The sequence below is a fragment of the Penicillium crustosum genome (assembly GCF_028827405.1).
Source record: "Penicillium crustosum strain IBT 35664 chromosome Unknown utg000001l_segment0_segment0, whole genome shotgun sequence".
NCBI classification, from domain to species: domain Eukaryota; kingdom Fungi; phylum Ascomycota; class Eurotiomycetes; order Eurotiales; family Aspergillaceae; genus Penicillium; species Penicillium crustosum.
In genome coordinates this window covers 5,482,411-5,502,557 of record NW_026623122.1, presented here as the reverse complement: position 1 = coordinate 5,502,557, position 20,147 = coordinate 5,482,411, and the positions used below count along the sequence as shown (strand labels likewise).

Sequence of the window (20,147 nt, the reverse complement as noted above, 5' to 3'; positions counted from 1 at the left end):
TTGGTCTTTTATCTTGCTTTCTAGATTTACGGCGCATCCATAGATGTAATGCAACTACAAGTCTTCAAAACAGTAAAAAGTGAAGATGAATGAATGTGGAGTTGGTATTAAGAATGCATCTACACTTTGCAAATTAAGATAAAAAGGAATATTGAACTTGTATAAAACCCACAAAGGGAGAAGAAGAAAAAAAAGCATGTACATGTAAAGTCGGTTTCTGGCCAGAATCATGTACGTCAAAATGAAAGGGAAGGATATCTTCAAACTTCCGAGCGCTGTGTCCCATCACACGATTGAATTGTTCCTTTGGACTCGATCGATCGAAATATCGTGCTCAACTGCTATTCCATAGAAAGCATCAGTGTCCCGGGAGTTCTGTGAGCCCTTGCTCATGGTATGATCCGAGTAGCACAGAGTCTGCGCAGCAGACATGGCAGACAGGCTCGTTGGACTATCTTTCGTGGGAGACAGTACACTTTCCGCACCGCCAACAAGGGCCCGCCATAAGTTGGGTCGGCGATGATGATCTTGGCTTCCGGAACGTCGTAAGTGTTCGAGGGCGGCGCCGGCCCAAATTGACGAGAGTGGGAGTGAGATGACGACCAGGGTCACCACGTTGGAGGCCAGTTCTGGCACAGTGATGTAGTACTGGATGATGGAGAAAATGGCCGGCACAACCATGGTCTGGCAGCCCATGACGAAGATAACTTTCATCGGACCAAATTCGCGCACCCCGAGTCGGCGGCGCTGTTTAATGGCGAATCCGAGCTTGGTGACAAAGATGACACAGAAGAAGCAGATGCTGATGGTGACGCAGATGTTGGTTGCGCTTTCTATCCACCATATCTCAGACATGTAGTTGAGTGTAATGATGGCGTTGCAATTCACAACCATCCATGCACAGCGGAATCCAATCGGTACAAGGGCGACCAGGATAGATAACAACAGTAGAGGATGTCGGTATCGACGACGTAGTGTAGAGCAAACCACGTGGACTTGAATCACAAGCGATGCTTCGATGCAGACGATGACTAGGGTGTTGAGAACGACAGCCACGATGGAAACGGCGTATGCGCTCCACGGCACGGATGAATAGTCGCTGGAGACGAATTGGTATACTTCTTCGAATGGAGTAGAGAAATGGATGACTTGAAAAAGCAGACGCCCACTGTTGAGGAACAAGGCCAGACCATTCAGGATAAAAACCGCCGAACGGCGCTTGTCAGATTGGGTCAGAAGCAGAAGAATCACTAGCAAGGTGAACGACGCTCCAAATTGACAACCGTAATTGATGCACACCCGGACATTGTACATGACAAAGACGTCCAGTGCTTGTACTGGGACGGGGAGCTCACTGCCATCCGCTAGGTGAAATGTGACATTCTGGGTATATGGATCGAATGGAGGACTTGGAGATGGTGTCGCCGCCATGGCTTCGAAATTTGAAATTCAGTTGGTAGGAATCAAAGATCGGTCAAGGGTATGTATAGAAGGATCGAAGTGTTTAAAGCCTTTTGCAGACTTGTAAAGATATAGACAATATAAATCATTGGCAGTATCAAGAGAATCAGGGTGAATGGCCAGCGTCATAGAAGCCGAGACAGACAATGGCGAAGGCAATACCCAATCCAAGTCATTATGAGACCCTACATTGTAAGTAGAAAAGAACAATACTAAGGGAATGGGGAGAACAATATTAAATGAAACAAAGAAGTGGCCCAAAAGTTTGTAGGCAACGGGTAATCATGTTGCATGAGATCTTCAGAATGCCCCAAAATAGGCCTTGGTCGTCTGAATATCACTGGCTCGGTTGTGAAGTTGGAGTCGACAAAGTTGGGTTTCTTTGTTTCGGGTTTCCAGGATAGAAGCCCCGACTTCAGATATTGAGGATTTCCATGGATTCAAGAATTCAAGGATTCCATGGGTTAATCTTCTCTCGGAGATAGAGAGTCTTGATGGGGCCTAGATGGTGTCATATAAGACAAGAGGTCTCTGATTCACAGGCGATTGAGCCTGTTAAGCTTATCAATTAGCGAGTCTGTCTCGCTCCTCGAGACCTGGTGTCTTCAACTGTCAACTGAAAAAAGGTGTGATATTTTTGGTTTCAGACTTGAACTTGTATTCGTATATGAAGGGCAAAAGTGAGGCAAGATGGTGAAATGGTGAAATGGTGAAATGGTGAAGGTGTAAGCCCTGCCCAGGTGGAGGTGTTGACAGTCACCCGCGGAATAACTTGCTTATGTATACTATAGCTGTCCATACATGGATACATATGTAGCCTGGAGATCAGAGGCTAATAAATTGCATCTATGTTCTACATTTAGTATATCTTAAACATATCTTACAAGAATAATCACGAAAAGACTAACGAGGCCCTTCGCCAAGAAAACCTGCGGGGAAGAGGAAACCTCGCGACTCCAACCCTTTTCCCATTCACTCGAGCTATGGCGGTCCCTCAGAGGACACTGAATTGGCTGTATAGTGTCTTGTCCAAAGTTGGTCTCACCCAAAATCTCCATCTTATCCATCTACTAAACCCCACAGGATCACTATGATCCACAACAGACCTACCGCGACCCAAACCGGACCTACCACGATGTTGCCAATGCGCTCTCCCAGTACCCCTCGCTTTCCCCTCGAACAGATGTCTATAGTGAGTTATCTCCCAAGTGCATATTAGGTTCTTGTTTCTGATGCCCCAACAGCCTATGAGACAGGCTTCTCAGCCCTCCTCCTTCACCTCGTGGGCACGTTGCCTGTCACCTTCCGAGGCACGACGTACCGATTCCCCATTGCGCTTTGGATTCCAAATACATACCCACGCGAGCCTCCAATTGTCTATGTGACCCCAACACAGGAAATGACTGTCCGAGTTGGGCAACATGTGACACTGGAGGGACAGGTGTACCATCACTATCTGGCACACTGGGCCGAAGCATGGGATGTTAGTGCTTACAAGATATGAGTTGGCAGACGACTGCTAACCATTATATTCACAGAGATCCACCATCGCCGACCTTCTTTCTATTCTTCAGGATATATTTGCCAAGGAGCCACCTGTCCGATACAGGCAACAAGTGCCACAGCCTCAATCGGAAGCTACCCAAACACCCCCACCATTACCTCCCCTTCCACCCGGTGTCGGACCTTCGAGACAAGCTCAGCCTATATCTCCGCCAGCAAGCCAGAACCAGATTCCGCCGCCTCCCCCGCCGAAGCCAGGCGCAGCTGGCGAGCATCGGCAGCAACAACAACGGCACCCGGCTGATCAGTATGGATCTCCCCCACCACTACCTCCGCTCCCACCAAAAGCGCAAGATTCTCGTCAAGCATCTTTATCCACACAATTGGCTAGTCCAGGGATCCCCCCATACCACCATTACGTGCCTCCAAGCCAAAATGGAGGACAGATAAGCAGCCCCCGTCCCTTGTCACAGCCACCAACCCATCAGCCATCGGGACAGCCAATTCCGCCCCAGTTGACGCATAATCAAGCACCGTATTATAGAAACAGCGGAGCGCCGGTTCAGCATGGAGCTGGATCTAGTATATCAAGCCAGGTCCATCCTCAAGCTAATGCCGCGGGGCCTCACTTGCCTCTGCAGCCGCAACTCCCCCATCAACCACACCAGCAACCGTCTGGCCCCCCATACCCCCAACATTCTCCATACCCATCCAATTATCCCCGTCCACCCCCAGCAGCTCCCACAAAGACCGACACACCCGACCTTCTAACCTCACCATTTGAAGTCGAGCTACCCTCAATTGCACCGGCGGGGCCAGCACCTCCCATCCCACCAAACCCGGAGAAAGATGCACTTCTTCATGCCGTGTCCCAGACACTGGCGGAAACCCTCCGCGCTAACGCTGCACAATCCGACACGGCAGCGCAATCCCTCGTCTCACAATCACGATCCCTGCATGCCGCCATGGCCACGCTGCAGGGGGAAATCTCGGCGCTAAATACTCTCCACGCGACCCTTCAATCCAACACTACTGTCCTACAGCAATCCATCCATCGCGCCGACGCCACCATCGCAGACACACAGGCTCGTTCTACATCCATTTCCACATCTAGCGCTCCTTCAACCTCCGCTACTCCTGGAGACACTCCTGGCCTGCCCCCGATTGATGATGTCCTGGTCGCGCCCACCGTAGTAGGGAAACAGCTATATGATTTGGTCGCCGAGGAGCAAGGTATACAGCAAGCTCTTTATGCGTTACAGGCTGCGCTGGTCCGCGGTGTTATTGGTGTTGATTCCTGGTCGCGGCATACACGGAGTCTTGCACGTGAAGCTCTTCTCAAGCGGGCATTGATTCGTAAAATCGGCCGTGGAATGGGGTTGGAGGAGAGTGTGGCATGAATTACCGGATGCTGAGCATCGTGGACTAGACATCTTGGTTATAGATACCCTTTCTTTTTTCCCCATCTTATGAAATAGCTAGATGATATGAAGATCTGTCTTCTTCTCTTTCTAATGATTCGCGATCCTTTCCCTTTTTACTTCCAGGCCCCTGTGCCATGTATTGGCGGGATAGCACAGGCACAAGGGGTGGGTGCAAGATCGATCTACCTCATACACCGTGTAGACCAGGCGGCACCCGAGGCCTCGGAGAAAAGCCAGCAAAATTCGCTTGAATGCTGCCCAGGTGGGAGGGACTGCATTGCTTTTCGCCTTATGCATAACCTCCACCCATAGTTCCTTCTAGTCGTATATCACTTTCGGCCTTTGGGACCTAACCTCCGAGTTGAGAGTGAGCGAACCAGAATCTCTTGAGACTGGTCTGTTGCAAGGAACGGAGTCGATCGTTTCTAGATAGCAAACAACTTGACATGTTGACTTGTCATGGAGTTGTAGCATATTAATGGCTGAGTGCCCATCAATAATACCATTTGGTCCAAGAGAACACTCCAACCATTGCCAGTAACACACAACTTATAAGTGAACCACTCCGGTACCTTCATTTTGTTAAGAATGGCGAACGTGATCTACAGTGTCAAGTTCCCCAACGGCAAAAGCGCCTGACAACATTATAATGGATTCACCTTAATCATGACGGAAGGATGCTTTCATGTGAAAATATATAATGAACAAGGTTGGAAAAAAAGATCGTATAAATAAACGAAAGACAAGCATTCAAGTTTTGTACATATATTTATATAATAGTAGGCTTAAAGTATATACATATATATTATGTATATGTATATGTATATATAAATGGGAATTCTGGTGAGAATATTTCCATGCAAAGGCAGCATACGCGCCAATGTCCTTCATCTGCGAGAGGCAACAGGACTGACCTTGAAAGCGTAGTGCAAATGGTCTAACCACTCTAACAAGACTGCAAGTAAACCGCCAGTCTGGTTCGGTTGATGTTTACATAGTGTGGACTTGCTAGGGAAGATATAATAGAGATACAAAGATAGCGTGTGATACAACGGATTCCTATGGCAATACGAATATGAAGGCATGCATGATACTCTAATGATAATCAACGAGAGAATAGATTGGATCGACAGCCCCATCTCAGTGTGCCAAAACTCGCTGTACAAGGCACCCGAGGAAAGGGTTCAACTTATCAAAAAAAAGTACAAAAAGCCATAGTAGGCTCAATACATACATAGAAAACAGAATTGGAAATCACAAAAATAGACAAAAAAAACCCATTGCGCCCAGTTGGTCCCAGACCCGCTCATTTCACCTCATTCGCATCCGAGAATGGACTTTCTACCCGGTTGGGTGGCGTCCGAGTGGAGTTACGCCCGTCACTTAAGCCGGAAGCTCGACGTGCGTCGGGTTGGCTATGCGAGGAGCCGGTTTCCAGGTTGGATGTGGATGATGGATTCGTCTCGTCGCCCGATGAGGACGAGTCAAATGTGGAAACGTTATGATTGAACTGGTCGCTGTTCGTGGTTGACACCGCCCGGCTTGTGTTGTTGCTTTTGCTATTCTCAGACAGCTCTTCGGTCCGGTCGACAGCGGGTGGGTTGTTGGGTTTCTTGTTCTTCACCGAAGGACCACGCACCATCACTGGTTTGGCAGTTACACTGCGAGCCACGCATGAACTGTTGCCCTTGACAGCCTCCGCCCGAGCGAGTTGCGCAGGGGTAATGGCCGGCACCGCAGGTGCGTCCGCAGGGGTAATCGTGACAGCAACGGGTGAGTCGTCTCCAGGGGCATTTTGCCCGGCTCCTCCGTTGTGGATGCTCACCACGGCTGCACGAGATCGCTGGATCTGCTGCGCAGGTATGGCACTGACGATGGCATCGTTACGGTATATGGTGGTGGCCACACTGCTGCGCAAAGTGGGAGAGATGCTCTGGTGGCCGGTAGTGGTTGTCCATGACGAGTCACGCAGGTCACCCGGCATAAAGAAGTGCTGATCAGGTGTCGCACCGGGAAGCGGTGGCACAGGGGGCACGAGGCTGGCTGGGGTCTGTGGCGGGGAGCGGTTGGTGACACCAGGAATGTAGGCGATTTGGATGACATTGGAGGCACGGGTTAGAACTGTAGAGGCGATGGATTGGCGTTCACTGCGATTCGCTGCGAATGAACCGTTCTTCTCCGCCTCCTGGCGCTCCAGGCGCTTCTTTCGGATAACGAACCACCATACCAAGAACACAATGAGGGCGGCGGCAGCCACACCACCGATAACACCACCGGCAATGGCGCCAGTGTCGCTGCCCCCGGAGTCCGAGGGATTGGTGCTTGTTGAAACGCACTTTGTGGTCGCACATTCAGTACAACTTGGGGCAGTCATGGAACATATTGATCCATCGGGACACGAGGGACAAGCGGGAGATGTGGTTTCACACTGCTTGCAGCGCTTGAAGAGGGAGTGGGCCGGGGAGAAGGCGGAATCCATGGGTTCGAGAAGCATGACGGGCGGGGAAAAAAGACGAGGATAAAAGACGAGGATATCGATAAAGCCGATCAACGGCAAGGAATGTGCAAATAAAAAAAAAGATGGGAAAAAAAAGGAGTGTGAGGTGCTCAATCGGCGTCAAGTCGTGAGCGTAAACAGTAGATCATCAAAGCCGAGCCGTTAGGCGTGGCAGGAAACGAGTGTCGTGTGTGAGGTAAAGAGCGAAAGGTAAAGGTTAAGCGATGATCATGGCCTCTGGAATGGTCCAGACACTTGACAGAGATTGTATATCTCAAAGATTGTCGGGATAGGGGGCTTGATTTGTCGACGTTGGCCCGACGCGCGTATCAGAAAAAAATCGACTCACAAGCCACAACCGATCGAGAGATCAATGTGGGATGAGAATGGATATAGATGGGTGACAGAAAGATGGAGAGTATGACAAGTCAAAAGAGAAGACGAGGGGGAAGGCTAATTGGGGCCTTTGGTCACGGGCCCGTGAAGGTTCCACGGGTAAGATACGGGGTAGTCAGGTACACAATTGATTTTGTACCTGGAGATATTTTAATATGGGAGGGTAGTACCTTGGCGGATTTGAAGATGGAATATAAAGTATCGAAAAAAAAAGAAAGGAAAAAAATATATAAATCGAGATCGTACAGGCTTTAATATCAAAAATATGCTATCAGATTGTTTCATCCCATGTTCACCTTACTTGGACGTGAGGGAAATAAGTGGACATCTTACTGTATCTGCAAGTGGTCTGCGGTCTGGACTCTCGGATCATCAATCTTCCAAGATTACGGGAAATTAGCATATTTCTTTGTCTAAGTTTGTCTAGTTTGTCTAGTTTATCTGGTTTGCCTATTTTGTCTGGTTTGCGCTTATATTAATAGGGTTAGCGGCTAATTAATCTCTCACATCCTTCACTCGAAGCCACTGAAATCTTATTATTATATTAGGGAATGGGGTAAATCGGGGAAAGGGAAATTAAGGACCGTATTCGTACTATTTTTTACCAGATGTATACAACATACAACATACAACACAGTTAATATTGTACCCTAAGGGGACCGTCTATAGACTAACTACTGTCAAACCCCCTTGAGGATTAACGGGGTTTCTAAAGAAGGGTCTTCCAAGGTTGGCACTTTGGGTCATATAATATTATATACCATGAATACGAAGCTGAACATCAGCACAGCCTTCAAACTTAGTTCAAGTTTAACAATAATACATTTAGATATTTAATAGGCTAACCGACTTGGCATTGGACTTGGCACTGGACTTGACACTGGGGCAAAATATACGCTAGACCCTTGGGGTCCATAGGTAATGTCTAAATGTCTAAAATTATCTAGGGTCAGGTGACCTGGGAGTATACAACTTCACACAGAGTACGGAGTAGATAGAAGGATAGAATAACCAAATAGAAAAATTTATATAGATAAGAGCAGAATTTAGGGGCAAATGGAAAATTCAAATGGGAAATTTTAGACGAGGACCTGCTATACATCAATGTATTGGCATTCAAACACCAATAGTGGGGTCCGGCATACCACTTCCCCCTAAGTGTTTTAAGCCTTTTAAAATGGGATTGTTGTGCTCTTAAGAATGTGGGAATGAATCCTTCATCTTGTATATCTATGTTGTCAACCGAATTGAACTCTTATACGAGGGGTCTATTCACCAAACCTGGGAATGTTTCACCAGTGGAGCCAGCGCATTAGGTTCGGGTGTTTCAGTCTCCATATATATGTACCTAGGTACTCCGTACGGTTCATATGAAGGAACTGGAGAACTTACCCAAAACATTCAAGTAAATGCAATATATATAATAGAATGGAAGTGAACGAATCACAAAAGTCAAAAAGAAAAAAGAAAAGAAAAAAAAGGTAGGAATTCCTAGCATCTCATGTCAACCAGTCAGGGTCTTCGACAGGGTCTCGGGGGCATCCCGAGGTCGGTCTATTGTTTTCACCTACCAAGTAGGGATGGAGTATGTATGATATTTACTATGTACGTGATAGATGATATAGAATAATAGGTTATAAACTACTATGTATGGAGTAGAATATAAATAACTACTAGTCAAAATGAAAAAGAAACCCCCCAAATAATAATAAAATAAAATAAAACAATAAGATAAAGGGGAAACTAAACCAGGACGGGGCTAGTAGAAAGAAGACAGTCTATTTTTGACCTTTCCAGTCTCACGGTCTCCCTTTTTTTTGACCCTTTCCCGCCCCCCTTCTCTTTTCCTTTTCTCTTTGACCCTTGATTCAAAACATTCGCAATATTCTCTGAAAGAAAAAAAAAGACTTTCTTCCCCTAGCCCCGGCGGCTTCGATAATTGTTCATAAATGCGCCCTGCTTGAACAGATACCCCTCTCTTGTCAGCTTTGAAACATCCCTTTTTGAAATTTTGACCTTTGCGACACCATGGCCTACCACGGCTCTGGCTCGCACTCACCGAGCTATGACGAGAGTCATCATCTGCAGGATGTGCCACCTTCACAGGTATGTGTGTGGAGAGGCGGTGAACTAGTCCCTAGAGCTGACCGTGTGTTTTTTTTTTTTGCTCTTAGTATCGCGAGGATGAGGATGCAGCCCGTGGATTATTGTCCCAACAGCAGGGTCCATTTGCGACTCCCTTTGACGACCCCCACTCGCGCGGTGCCTCTCCCCAACGTCGAGCTTCTGGGTACAGCTTGACAGAGACCTATGCAGCGGACAGCGCCCCTTCATACCATGACCCATATGAAACTAGCGCTGTCTACTCTGGCCAGGAGGAAACTACTGCGGCAGCCTTTGGAGTCCCCGGCCGAGTTGCATCGCCCTATGCCCGCAGCGAGACCTCATCTACTGAGGCTTGGCGCCAGCGACAGGCCCCCGGGGGCGCCCCTGGCGGTGGCGGTGGTGGCTTGCGCAGATATGCTACCAGGAAGGTCAAGCTAGTGCAGGGTTCCGTCCTGAGTGTCGACTACCCCGTGCCCAGTGCTATCCAGAATGCCATCCAAGCCAAATACCGCAATGATGTGGAAGGTGGAAGCGAGGAGTTCACCCATATGCGATGTACGTGTGGAACAGACGAACATACGGCTCTAAGAGAAAAACTAATGAGCCTTGCCTCTTCATAGACACTGCGGCCACTTGTGATCCGAACGAATTTACCCTCCACAATGGTTACAACCTACGACCCGCAATGTACAACCGTCATACGGAGCTGCTCATTGCGATTACCTACTACAACGAGGATAAGAACCTCACGGCCCGCACCTTGCACGGTGTAATGCAGAACATTCGCGACATTGTCAATCTGAAAAAATCCGAGTTCTGGAACAAGGGTGGACCTGCATGGCAGAAGATTGTCGTGGCGCTGGTGTTTGACGGTATTGACCCTTGCGACAAGGATACCCTTGACGTTCTTGCGACTGTCGGTATCTACCAGGATGGTGTCATGAAGCGTGATGTTGACGGCAAGGAGACTTTGGCGCACATTGTAAGTTGGGATGGCCAGATGGGGTTCCAGAGGAGATGAGCGCTAACGGAGTATTCTAGTTCGAGTATACGACTCAGCTTTCGGTCACGCCAAGTCAGCAACTCATCCGGCCCACGGACGATGGCCCAAGCACACTACCACCAGTGCAAATGATGTTCTGCTTGAAACAAAAGAACAGCAAGAAGATTAATTCGCATCGTTGGCTCTTCAACGCTTTTGGTCGCATTTTGAACCCCGAGGTCTGCATCCTTCTCGATGCCGGTACCAAACCTGGCCCTAAGTCCTTGTTATACCTCTGGGAGGCATTCTATAACGACAAGGATCTTGGCGGTGCCTGTGGTGAAATCCACGCTATGTTGGGTAAGGGATGGCGGAACTTGATTAACCCTCTCGTGGCTGCCCAGAACTTCGAGTACAAGATCAGTAACATCTTGGACAAACCTCTTGAGAGTTCATTCGGTTACGTTAGTGTCTTGCCCGGTGCATTCTCGGCCTATCGATTCCGTGCAATCATGGGACGCCCCCTTGAACAATATTTCCATGGCGATCACACGCTTTCTAAGCAGCTTGGAAAGAAGGGTATTGAGGGTATGAACATTTTCAAGAAGAACATGTTCTTGGCCGAGGATCGAATTCTCTGTTTCGAGCTGGTCGCTAAGGCAGGCTCCAAGTGGCACTTGTCGTACGTCAAAGCCTCTAAGGGTGAAACCGATGTGCCCGAAGGTGCTGCCGAGTTTATCTCCCAGCGTCGCCGTTGGCTCAACGGTTCTTTCGCAGCAGGAATTTACTCGCTGATGCACTTTGGCCGCATGTACAAGAGTGGCCACAACATCATTCGCATGTTCTTCCTCCACATTCAGATGTTGTATAACATTTTCAACACTTTGCTCACCTGGTTCTCGCTGGCTTCGTACTGGCTGACCACCACTGTCATCATTGACCTCGTCGGTACTCCAAGCAGCAGCAATGGAAACACTGCTTTCCCCTTCGGCAAGACGGCCACGCCCATTATCAACACAATTGTGAAGTACGGATACCTCGCTTTCCTGTTGCTGCAGTTCATTCTCGCTCTCGGTAACAGACCTAAGGGTTCCAAGTTCTCATACCTCGCCTCGTTCGTGGTCTTTGGTATCATTCAGGTTTACATTGTGGTCGATTCGATCTATCTGGTCGTTCGCGCATTCAGCAGCGGCGCGCCCATGGACTTTGTTACAGACAAAGGCGTGAAAGCCTTCCTTGACTCTTTCTTTGGGTCGACGGGTGCTGGTATCATTATCATCGCCTTGGCTGCCACATTCGGCCTTTACTTCGTTGCCTCGTTCATGTACGCCGACCCATGGCACATGTTTACCTCCTTCCCCGCCTATATGGTTGTTCAGTCATCCTACATCAACATTCTGAACGTCTATGCCTTCAGCAACTGGCATGATGTCTCATGGGGTACCAAGGGTTCCGATAAGGCCGATGCATTGCCGTCAGCTACGACTACAAAGGACGAGGGTAGTAAGGAAGCTGTGATAGAAGAAATTGACAAGCCCCAAGCGGATATCGACAGCCAGTTCGAGGCAACCGTGAAGCGTGCGCTCACCCCATTCGTTGCCCCCGTGGAACACGACGAAAAGACTCTGGAGGACTCCTACAAGAGTTTCCGTACCCGACTTGTCACCTTTTGGATCTTCAGTAATGCAATCCTGGCAGTCTGCATCACCAGCGAATCTGTCGATAAGTTCGGCTTTTCAGTGAGTTTCCACCGTCTCTTCTCCACCTTGCTATTAGACCACCAGCTAACATGATCATAGAATACCGCCACCACTCGTACAGCACGTTTCTTCCAGGCCCTTTTGTGGTCCAACGCCGCGGTGGCATTGTTCCGTTTCATCGGATGCTGTTGGTTCCTGGGTCGCACTGGTATCAAGTGCTGCTTCGCACGCCGGTAGTTCGATTTCCGGAGAGGACAAATGTGTACCCTTTTTCATGACATTCCCCTAACACATTTTTCTCTTCTTCTTCTTCTTCTTCTTCTTCTTCTTCTTTCCGATACCGTGATCTGTATTCTACCTAAAGATGCCCAATTCTGTTCTCTTTTTGATTTTGTAATGCCAGCCAGTCGGTATTTGCGCGGTTTTACCCCTTGATGGTCACTGTGATCTTTTTTTTTTGTCGGACCAGCCATGCACCGGGATCGCATTCGGAGCGCTATGATGATGTACTTCATATTCAATTTATTTTTTTTTCTCTTCGAGATTTTAATACTGAGTAGAGAACGAGATGTATATGTATACCCGAGAAGTACAGAGTTCCCGAGACCAAGTACGTCAAGTCGAAGGCGGAGAGGCGATAAAGGGCGATTGCTGATCTGAGACCCCCGCAAGCACAAGGTTATCCTTCACTCTTACCGTTGCCACCGTTGTCACCCGTTGATCTCGCCCTTTACAGCTCTGCATCTCCTTTCTGTCCCTCTTCTCCTATCCGACATCCCTACGGTGGTTGCCTGGCCATAAACCTACTTCGCTCCCCCCAAAGCCGTCCGTTCCACCAGGTGGGGTGGTGAACTCCCAGCCAAAATGTTGAAAATCTGGTCGATGGTAGGCTTTATTTGGGTCTTACGGAAACACTGAACTATGATTAACAGTCTGTATAGAAACAAAAGCAGCAGGAGGCTGAGAATGCTGAAGGCGCTGCAGGCAAGAAGAAGAAGAAGGTCACCGCGGCGCAATTACGCGTGCAACGAGGTGAGTAACTCTCCCGTGGTGGACAGTATAACCCTCACCGGTTGCTTACTGGATTGTTATATGACTTTCTAACCTTTTCTCTCTCTAGACCTCCAAGAACTCACACTTGGCAGCACAATGAAAATGTCTTTCCCGAACCCCGATGACATCCTCAACTTCACCTTGACCATCGAACCAGACGAGGGCATGTATAAGGGTGGTGTCTTCAACTTTAGCTTCGCTGTCAACCAGAACTTCCCTCATGATCCTCCCAAAGTTAAATGCACGCAGAAGATCTACCATCCCAATATCGACCTGGAGGGCAACGTTTGCTTAAACATTCTACGAGAGGACTGGAAGCCTGTGTTGAATCTGAATGCTGTCATTGTTGGAATGCAGGTCCGTTGATCTATTTGTTTTGACTGGTCATTACTTTTGCTAACTGGTTATTCTACAGTTCCTTTTCCTCGAGCCAAATGCGTCCGACCCTCTCAACAAGGACGCCGCGGAAGATCTTCGCGCCACTCGCGATGCCTTCAAGAAGAACGTACGCAACTCTATGGCCGGCGGGTCCGTCCGAGGCATATCATTTGAGCGAGTGCTGCGGTGAACGACAGCTAGGGCTTCACATTTGCAGTTTTTTTTTTCCCCATTGGTTCCCGTATCCGGACTTCGCCCCATACCCTACGGTGATGAGCAGGTACGGGATGATGATCTATGGCTTTACACATGGCGGAGACATGGTTCGGCAATCCCATGGGGGGTGCGCTGGCGTTTCCACGTACATATATCTGGCGTAATTAGCGTTTGAACATAATAGATCCAATTCGCTCATTCGATTGGCTCAGGCGTAGTGGTCAAGTATATCGATTTGCGCGTTCGAGCGGTACTACGTAGCATGGCCTGCGACGGCCATGACCAGAAAGAGTACAGTCCAAAATCAAAACGGTTGGTTGTCCACAGGCGTATATGTACAATCGATCTCAAATCAAACCACCCACTCGTACACACCCGTCGATCCAACCAAGCCCGGAGGTGATGTCGAGACATGTGCTTCCATCACGGGGCGACTTTCTAGATAACGCTTTGACAAAGAAAAGAACTGGCGCCGAACGGGCGGAAAGGAGGCGATCGAGAGGTGATCAGGGTTGATCGATTTAACCCCGCTGGGCAGCACGCTCAGCCTCGAGGCGGGCGTAGTAGGTATCGCGCTCACGCACGCGGGGGAGGTGGTATCCTGTGGGACGAACATATGATTAGATTTCGAGACATCAATCGCGTGGGGTTGGCGCAGCCGGGGTATGATCTACTTACCGTACCACCAGAGGTAACCGAAGGTAGTACCGAAGCCTAGTGGATGAGATACCCTGATCAGCAACTGTCTCACTTTGTTTATCTCATCCCAGCGATTTCTCTTGGTGTTTATATTTCATGTGGTCGCTCCCGAGAGGTCGCGATATCCAAATTGTCGTTTGATCATGCCACTCGATCCGGATCACAACTTACCGAAAGCGGTGCTCAGGTCCAGGACAAGACCACGGCGGAGCATCTGTAAACAGATATACCATGTCAGTAAACTATTGCGAGCATCTCAATTGACCTGGTCAACCCGCTCGGGTTAACCCGGCCTTCAACGGAAGGGGCACGTACGCCGGTAATGGGGGGAATAGCGGCGGGCATTGTGACGAATAAGTTGCGTCAATCGATGCTTGAGCAAAAGCAATATGGGTTGCGGACAGCTTGAAACCTGCCTCGGACGTTGGTGGGGAGAGGAGAGAGGGGGTAAGAAGGAAGGCTGATTTGTGAGGTGAAGTTGAAGCTTCGGAGCGGACTAAGCGAGCCGCCGGATTGGTCGGTCTTGCTATGAGAGCGAATGATGGCATGTTCACCATTCCCTTGTTATTCTAGGGCTGCAAAATACGACCACAGATTTATTTTCATGTAATTTTTTATATACTGAATCATTTATCCTAATGAGAAATGGATATTTCGTCCACTGGCACTATCTATGTGAATATCAATAGCAAAGGGTAACGGCAACTAAAGGAAGCCTTCGAGATGGAGGATATGTGAGATGAACGAATCCTAGCTTGGTGGCAGTATTTGCTCATCTGATATTGGCCCTACTTCATCTACTCAAAAGCCCAAACCAACATTTGAAGTCATTTACATTGCTTCCTCCTATGAGTCCCCAAAAGGTCTATGACATCTGCTCATCTACTCACCGCCCTTACCACGTGACCAACCTGATAACATTCATTGCCTGGTCGGGACGACTACTTCTTGATCAGACCAATACAATGGCCATGGCGACATCGGGCGCCCATATTAAACGACCCTCTCCATCTATCGACCAGAACAATCCGAAGCGGATAAAGCGCCACTATCATCACCACCATCGTTTGCAGGAGCCCGTGATTCTCCCATCCACCTCCGAGCCGGTCGTGCAAGATGACACCCATCTCGACCAATTGATGAATCGTGCAGTCGGCCAGACTCTGAAGGACTCGGGGTTTGAGGTGGCCGATCCAGCTGCACTGTCGAGTCTCTGCAGTGCTACTGAGGAGTGTACGTGGCCTGGTATTGCATCCATTTTGAAGCTTGAATTAACGGGTTGCGCCTGAAATCTCTAGACATGCTACGACTCTCCACATTCATTCGTCAGTCTATGCTATCTGCACGACGCGTCCAACCAATCCCGCAAGATTTTGACCACGCTCTGAAGCGTTTACACCTCAATCCCGATGATCTTCTTCCTCATCTCAAATCAGCGCCCTCAGACAAACCCACACCGACATTATTGCCATCTCCCCCACCAGAGAATGAAATATCCAAATCTCTCCCATTTCTCACGGCTCTGAGCAGCGAAGACGACCGCGCAAATCGTCCCTACATCCCCAAACACTTCCCCAGCTTCCCTAGCAAACACACCTATTCTGCCACCGCAGTTTTCATTGGACGAGACAACGACCCGCGCAAGATTAGGGAACGCGCTGCAGAGGATGGACGACATGGCGAAGAAGCTTTGCGCAAATTAGCGAGTGCTGCATTCCGCGACAACCAGACGGGCTCGACTGGCCGCGATAAGAAACTCTGGGGTCGGAGAACGGACAGCATGGAAAGCATGTTCGAAAAGACGGTCAAGGGACTATCCAAAAAGCATGGCAAGGAATCCAGTTCAGCCATGGATATTGATTCGGGACGCCCGGCGGATGCCGACAAATCCCGGCTCAAGCTCTCGTGGAATATGGAGTTGGGCCCCATTGTCAACTGTGAGCGAGATCTCTGGCGCAGGACAAGCTCGAATGCACGGCGAGGAGAGGAGAAGACTCCAAAGCCTCCAGCAAGTATCGATCCAGCGGATGTCATGATTGACATATAATTTACAAAGGCATAAGGCCCACCGGCGTTGTTTTTCTTTTTCTCCCACGATTATGGGCTGGCGCTTGTGTTTTAGTTCAGGAGCATGACCTGAGGAGATACCCCATGGCAGTCATAAGCATTATTCGGAATGCAACTTTTATTCTTGAAACCTGCAAGTAATTGTAATCCCATATAGCCAACTCCGCCCAATGCGTATTCGTAATGCAAAGTAGTCCCTCTCATTGTTTCGTATTGGCCGTTTGCTTTTGTTTTGCTTCCTCTGCCAGCCTAATTGGCTCCCATGATGTTGTTTCAACCATTAACCCGCCGGCACAGCTACGAGAGATCAGCTTGCTATTTGACTTCAACTCGATGCTCCAAGACTCACCGTCGGAACAACCGCACCACCGGCTCGCATACCACAACGCCTGGCTCGGGAACCCCATTTTGTGGTGGATTGCAAGAGAATTGTGTCATTTCGAGTAACGGACAGTCCTTGAGGTTGACTTGTTCGCCTTTACGGCGTTTTTCTTGGAAGTTGCGACGAACGGTATTGACTTGATCGGGGAGGGAATCAGCGGAGAATATGGGGACGAGAGGAGCCATTGTGATTTTCAATTGTGAATATAAGATAATTAATTGAGTCAGAGTTGGGAGTTGCTGTGCTGTCGAAGGAAAATGATTGGAATCTCCAAGGTTGGGGAAGGTTGGAAGTTCGGAAGCTCCGTCAGCCGCGCTATTCAACTTTCCGCTCGCACGTCTACACGTTTTGCACTTCTACCACTTTGCTCAAATCTACGCACTGGACTTTATACGTGGTCAAAATCTAGTGATGCCAGATCCATGACGCAGTCCATTGCTTACCCATGGCAGCCAATCTCGGGGAGAGATCGCTAGCCGATGTACACCAAGAGGGACTAGATGAGGTATTGCAGCTTTTTCTATTTCCTTAAACGCATCGAGTTGACAAGGTTTAGATACTCTCTGGATTGGCCCATTTTCATCCTGGTCACTTAAGCCATGACACACATTCATTAGGTGTGCCCATCCTGGACACTTTGCTTGAAGTCTTTGCGCCGAAAGCACTTGCTGCGAACGATGGACAACCTCAATCTCTAAGTGAGTCTGTAGAACAGCAGACCATTGAAGATGAAGAAATGCTGCTGCGCAGTGAACTCCTGGCTGGTCATGAATATATGCCGGATGAATTACACGCAGTGCAAGACATTGACCCATCTGCCAATGTGTCGTTCTCAGACCTAGACGGTAGCAAGAAACAGCAAGTTCCTATCGTGGAGATTTCAAGCAGCCTGTCAGCCTCTGGAAAGTCACAACTATTATACTATCTCACGGCTCTCGCCATCTTACCACGAAAATATGGGGATATCCCAGTCAGTGGCCAGGAGGCAGCTGTGGTGTTCATAGATACTGACGGCCGATTCGATGCCGGAAGACTCAAAACTGTGGCTCGAGGTATCGTGCAGCAGCAGCGAGGAATATCTGAACCAAGTCTCGGGCCTCATCTTGAATCATTGCTCGTCTCTTCACTACAGCATGTCCATGTCTTTCGCCCGCAATCTTCATCCGCTCTTTTGGCCACAATCCACACGCTAGACTCGTACCTTTTCGATCTCTCACGACATCGTTCCGCGTCACGTCCCTTACAGATGATCGCCATTGACAGTGTGACCGCCTTCATCTGGCAAGACCGGCTGCGTGACGAAGTCGCGCGGACCGAAGAAATTGGGCGCCCTCAGGCAGAAATTGATTCTGAGCGCGAGCAAAAGAAGAGGTTTCATTTGTCTGACCTTTATGCTGAGCTGGTGACGGAGCTGAAGGCTCTGCAGAGTCAATTCCAATGTGCAATTGTGTATACGGCAACGGTTGCAGGAGGTCGAGGTTCCGGCCCTGGCCACTACGACCAGTTCCAGGCTCGTGTTCCATCGCTGAGACCTGCTCTCCCTGCACCCTGGGGTACTTTTCCAACATTGCGTCTAATTGTCCACCGGTCCTCTGTTCGCCCATTCCCTCCAAGTATGGCCGCTCATGCAGCCGTGAAAGATGCCCCTTCACGGCAGAGCGTGGTTCAGCAAGGGAAGATATCGGCATGGGTCAATCCGTGGGGGCGCGATGAATGGCCTCGTCGCATAGTGGAAGCAATCGAGGCGACCAACGGTGGGAGCTTTTCATTTTACATGCGTGGCTCTGGGGTTGAGATGACTGATCCGGATCATTGAACATTTATATTCACGGTGTATATTCATCTATTCAATATCCTATGTTCATGTAAACAGCTTGGCAATTGCCTCGACGGTTGTGTTGCCGCCACTGAACACAATGCCAACATCCCATCCATCCTTGCCACCCTCTTGTTCGACTCGTCGCCTGAAGTTTTCATCAAAGAGACATACAGCTAGTCCAACCACCGCACTCGGCTCAACAACAACCTTCATGCGCTCTATAACCAACCGCATGGCTGACTTGATCTGCTCTTCGGTAACAGCGAATACCCCTTCTACCTTCTTCTCATTGGAGATGACTTCCCAATTTAGTAATCCCACGGGAGTGCGTAGCCCGTCTGCAATAGTGAGGGTGCCAACGGCTTCCACTCGCTTTCCAGCCTGCAGTCCGCGTCGACAATCGTCTGCACCTTCAAAACTGGGCTCGGCACCAAACACCCGTGTCTGCTTATCCGAGAACCACGTCGCCACGCCGGAGTTGAGTCCACCTCCACCAATTGGAGTGATGACCGCATCCAGGGTTCGGGACCCAGCTTGTTCGGCATGCTGTGCCTCCAGCTCCAACCCCGTTGTACCCTGCCCACAAATGACATTGAAGTCATCATATGGTGGCACGAGAATGGCGTTTGTCTTCGCCTGTATCTCTGCCACCACAGCCTCACGTTCTACACTTGTCGAGCCGCTGAAGATGACCTCCGCGCCATGAGACTGTGTACCCGCAATCTTCGATGGCGTGCTGATGCGGGGCATCACAATATAAGCGGGAATTCCCAGGGTCGAGGCGGCGAGGGCGAGGGCTTGTGCATGGTTTCCTGAAATCAAGAGGAGTCAGTATGTATAATTTTGCCTCGGGCAGCAGAAGATCAGTGAATACCAGAGCTATGTGTGATCACCCCGCGCTGTTTGACTTCCTCCCCGCGCTCCTCCAACAATCGCAGCAATGCGTGGAATGCACCCCGCGCTTTGAAGGCGCCGATTCGCTGAAAGTTCTCGCATTTGAAGAAGAATCGAAATTGTGGGCGAGCGGGAGTTTGACCTTCAAACGGCGTTCCAACCAAGGCTTCGACGGATTGCGGTGTTGAAGCGATGGTATCAAGTGTTTTACATGTCAGCAGCGGCGTACGGTGCACATGGGGTTGGATGAGACCGTATGCCGCTTGAATTGCGGCTGGAGTAAGCGATTGGGCTGCAACAGCGGGTGAAGTCATATTTGTGGATTGTAGAAGAGGGCGAAGAAGGGAGAGCAGAGAAATAACAAGGATGACTCTTATCTTACCCCGGACTATTCTCCGAGGTTCGGCGCGGGGCTACTAGCTGCAGGTGCAAGCTGCAATGCATAATCTACAAGAGGAAAAATTGAATAAAGAATAAAATAAAGTAACTGGGGAAATGGCCATTAAAGCCTCAAAATAATATTTTCGACCTGAAACCCAAAAAGAACAGTTCATAGTACATCATCATTTT

At 49.2% G+C, this 20,147-nt stretch overlaps 10 protein-coding genes across 10 annotated transcripts; 5 read left to right on the top strand and 5 right to left on the bottom strand.

Moving 5' to 3' along the window:
- Positions 1-285: 285 nt before the first annotated feature.
- preB (alpha-factor pheromone receptor STE2) lies at positions 286-1,431 on the bottom strand (the record flags this gene model as incomplete). The annotated part of the gene is made up of 1 exon (XM_056869813.1): positions 286-1,431. One exon carries the CDS (start codon positions 1,429-1,431, stop codon positions 286-288), a length of 1,146 nt encoding a protein of 381 aa, XP_056734597.1.
- A 1,013-nt stretch (positions 1,432-2,444) lies between these two features.
- Positions 2,445-4,364, top strand: N7487_002065 (uncharacterized protein; the record flags this gene model as incomplete). Its single annotated transcript, XM_056869812.1, has 4 exons — positions 2,445-2,495; positions 2,545-2,653; positions 2,706-2,944; positions 3,000-4,364. 4 exons carry the CDS (start codon positions 2,445-2,447, stop codon positions 4,362-4,364), a joined length of 1,764 nt encoding a protein of 587 aa, XP_056734596.1.
- Positions 4,365-5,694: 1,330 nt separating this feature from the next.
- N7487_002064 (uncharacterized protein) lies at positions 5,695-6,882 on the bottom strand (the record flags this gene model as incomplete). The annotated part of the gene is made up of 1 exon (XM_056869811.1): positions 5,695-6,882. One exon carries the CDS (start codon positions 6,880-6,882, stop codon positions 5,695-5,697), a length of 1,188 nt encoding a protein of 395 aa, XP_056734595.1.
- Positions 6,883-9,309: 2,427 nt separating this feature from the next.
- chsG (chitin synthase class III) lies at positions 9,310-12,306 on the top strand (the record flags this gene model as incomplete). The annotated part of the gene is made up of 5 exons (XM_056869810.1): positions 9,310-9,387; positions 9,456-9,942; positions 10,008-10,369; positions 10,429-12,108; positions 12,169-12,306. 5 exons carry the CDS (start codon positions 9,310-9,312, stop codon positions 12,304-12,306), a joined length of 2,745 nt encoding a protein of 914 aa, XP_056734594.1.
- A 627-nt stretch (positions 12,307-12,933) lies between these two features.
- On the top strand, positions 12,934-13,690 carry N7487_002062 (NEDD8-conjugating protein UBC12; the record flags this gene model as incomplete). Its single annotated transcript, XM_056869809.1, has 4 exons — positions 12,934-12,954; positions 13,011-13,101; positions 13,190-13,479; positions 13,538-13,690. The coding sequence occupies 4 exons, from the start codon at positions 12,934-12,936 to the stop codon at positions 13,688-13,690; spliced, it is 555 nt and encodes a 184-aa protein (XP_056734593.1).
- Positions 13,691-14,013: 323 nt separating this feature from the next.
- On the bottom strand, positions 14,014-14,893 carry N7487_002061 (cytochrome c oxidase subunit VIIa). Its single transcript, XM_056869808.1, has 4 exons — positions 14,731-14,893; positions 14,587-14,629; positions 14,395-14,430; positions 14,014-14,317 (listed from the first exon to the last, which is right to left on the bottom strand). Exons 1-4 carry the CDS (start codon positions 14,758-14,760, stop codon positions 14,238-14,240), a joined length of 189 nt encoding a protein of 62 aa, XP_056734592.1. The 5' UTR covers positions 14,761-14,893; the 3' UTR covers positions 14,014-14,237.
- Positions 14,894-15,060: 167 nt separating this feature from the next.
- N7487_002060 (TBP-associated factor 8 family protein) lies at positions 15,061-16,462 on the top strand (the record flags this gene model as incomplete). Its single annotated transcript, XM_056869807.1, has 3 exons — positions 15,061-15,110; positions 15,170-15,648; positions 15,714-16,462. The coding sequence occupies 3 exons, from the start codon at positions 15,061-15,063 to the stop codon at positions 16,460-16,462; spliced, it is 1,278 nt and encodes a 425-aa protein (XP_056734591.1).
- Positions 16,463-16,682: 220 nt separating this feature from the next.
- Positions 16,683-17,049, bottom strand: N7487_002059 (uncharacterized protein; the record flags this gene model as incomplete). The annotated part of the gene is made up of 2 exons (XM_056869806.1): positions 16,683-16,779; positions 16,832-17,049. The coding sequence occupies 2 exons, from the start codon at positions 17,047-17,049 to the stop codon at positions 16,683-16,685; spliced, it is 315 nt and encodes a 104-aa protein (XP_056734590.1).
- Positions 17,050-17,309: 260 nt separating this feature from the next.
- Positions 17,310-18,680, top strand: N7487_002058 (putative Rad51 family DNA repair protein; the record flags this gene model as incomplete). Its single annotated transcript, XM_056869805.1, has 2 exons — positions 17,310-17,369; positions 17,421-18,680. 2 exons carry the CDS (start codon positions 17,310-17,312, stop codon positions 18,678-18,680), a joined length of 1,320 nt encoding a protein of 439 aa, XP_056734589.1.
- A 45-nt stretch (positions 18,681-18,725) lies between these two features.
- N7487_002057 (threonine/serine dehydratase) lies at positions 18,726-19,891 on the bottom strand (the record flags this gene model as incomplete). Its single annotated transcript, XM_056869804.1, has 2 exons — positions 18,726-19,495; positions 19,558-19,891. The coding sequence occupies 2 exons, from the start codon at positions 19,889-19,891 to the stop codon at positions 18,726-18,728; spliced, it is 1,104 nt and encodes a 367-aa protein (XP_056734588.1).
- Between the last annotated feature and the right edge of the window lie 256 nt (positions 19,892-20,147).

Coding starts and splice junctions, on each gene's coding strand:
- N7487_002061 (XM_056869808.1), bottom strand. CDS start 14,760: ATGCCCGCCGCTATTCCCCCCATTACCGGC. Junction 14,630..14,730: donor CTATTCCCCCCATTACCGGC/GTACGTGCCCCT, acceptor ATCTGTTTACAG/ATGCTCCGCCGTGGTCTTGT. Junction 14,318..14,394: donor CGGTTACCTCTGGTGGTACG/GTAAGTAGATCA, acceptor TTCGTCCCACAG/GATACCACCTCCCCCGCGTG.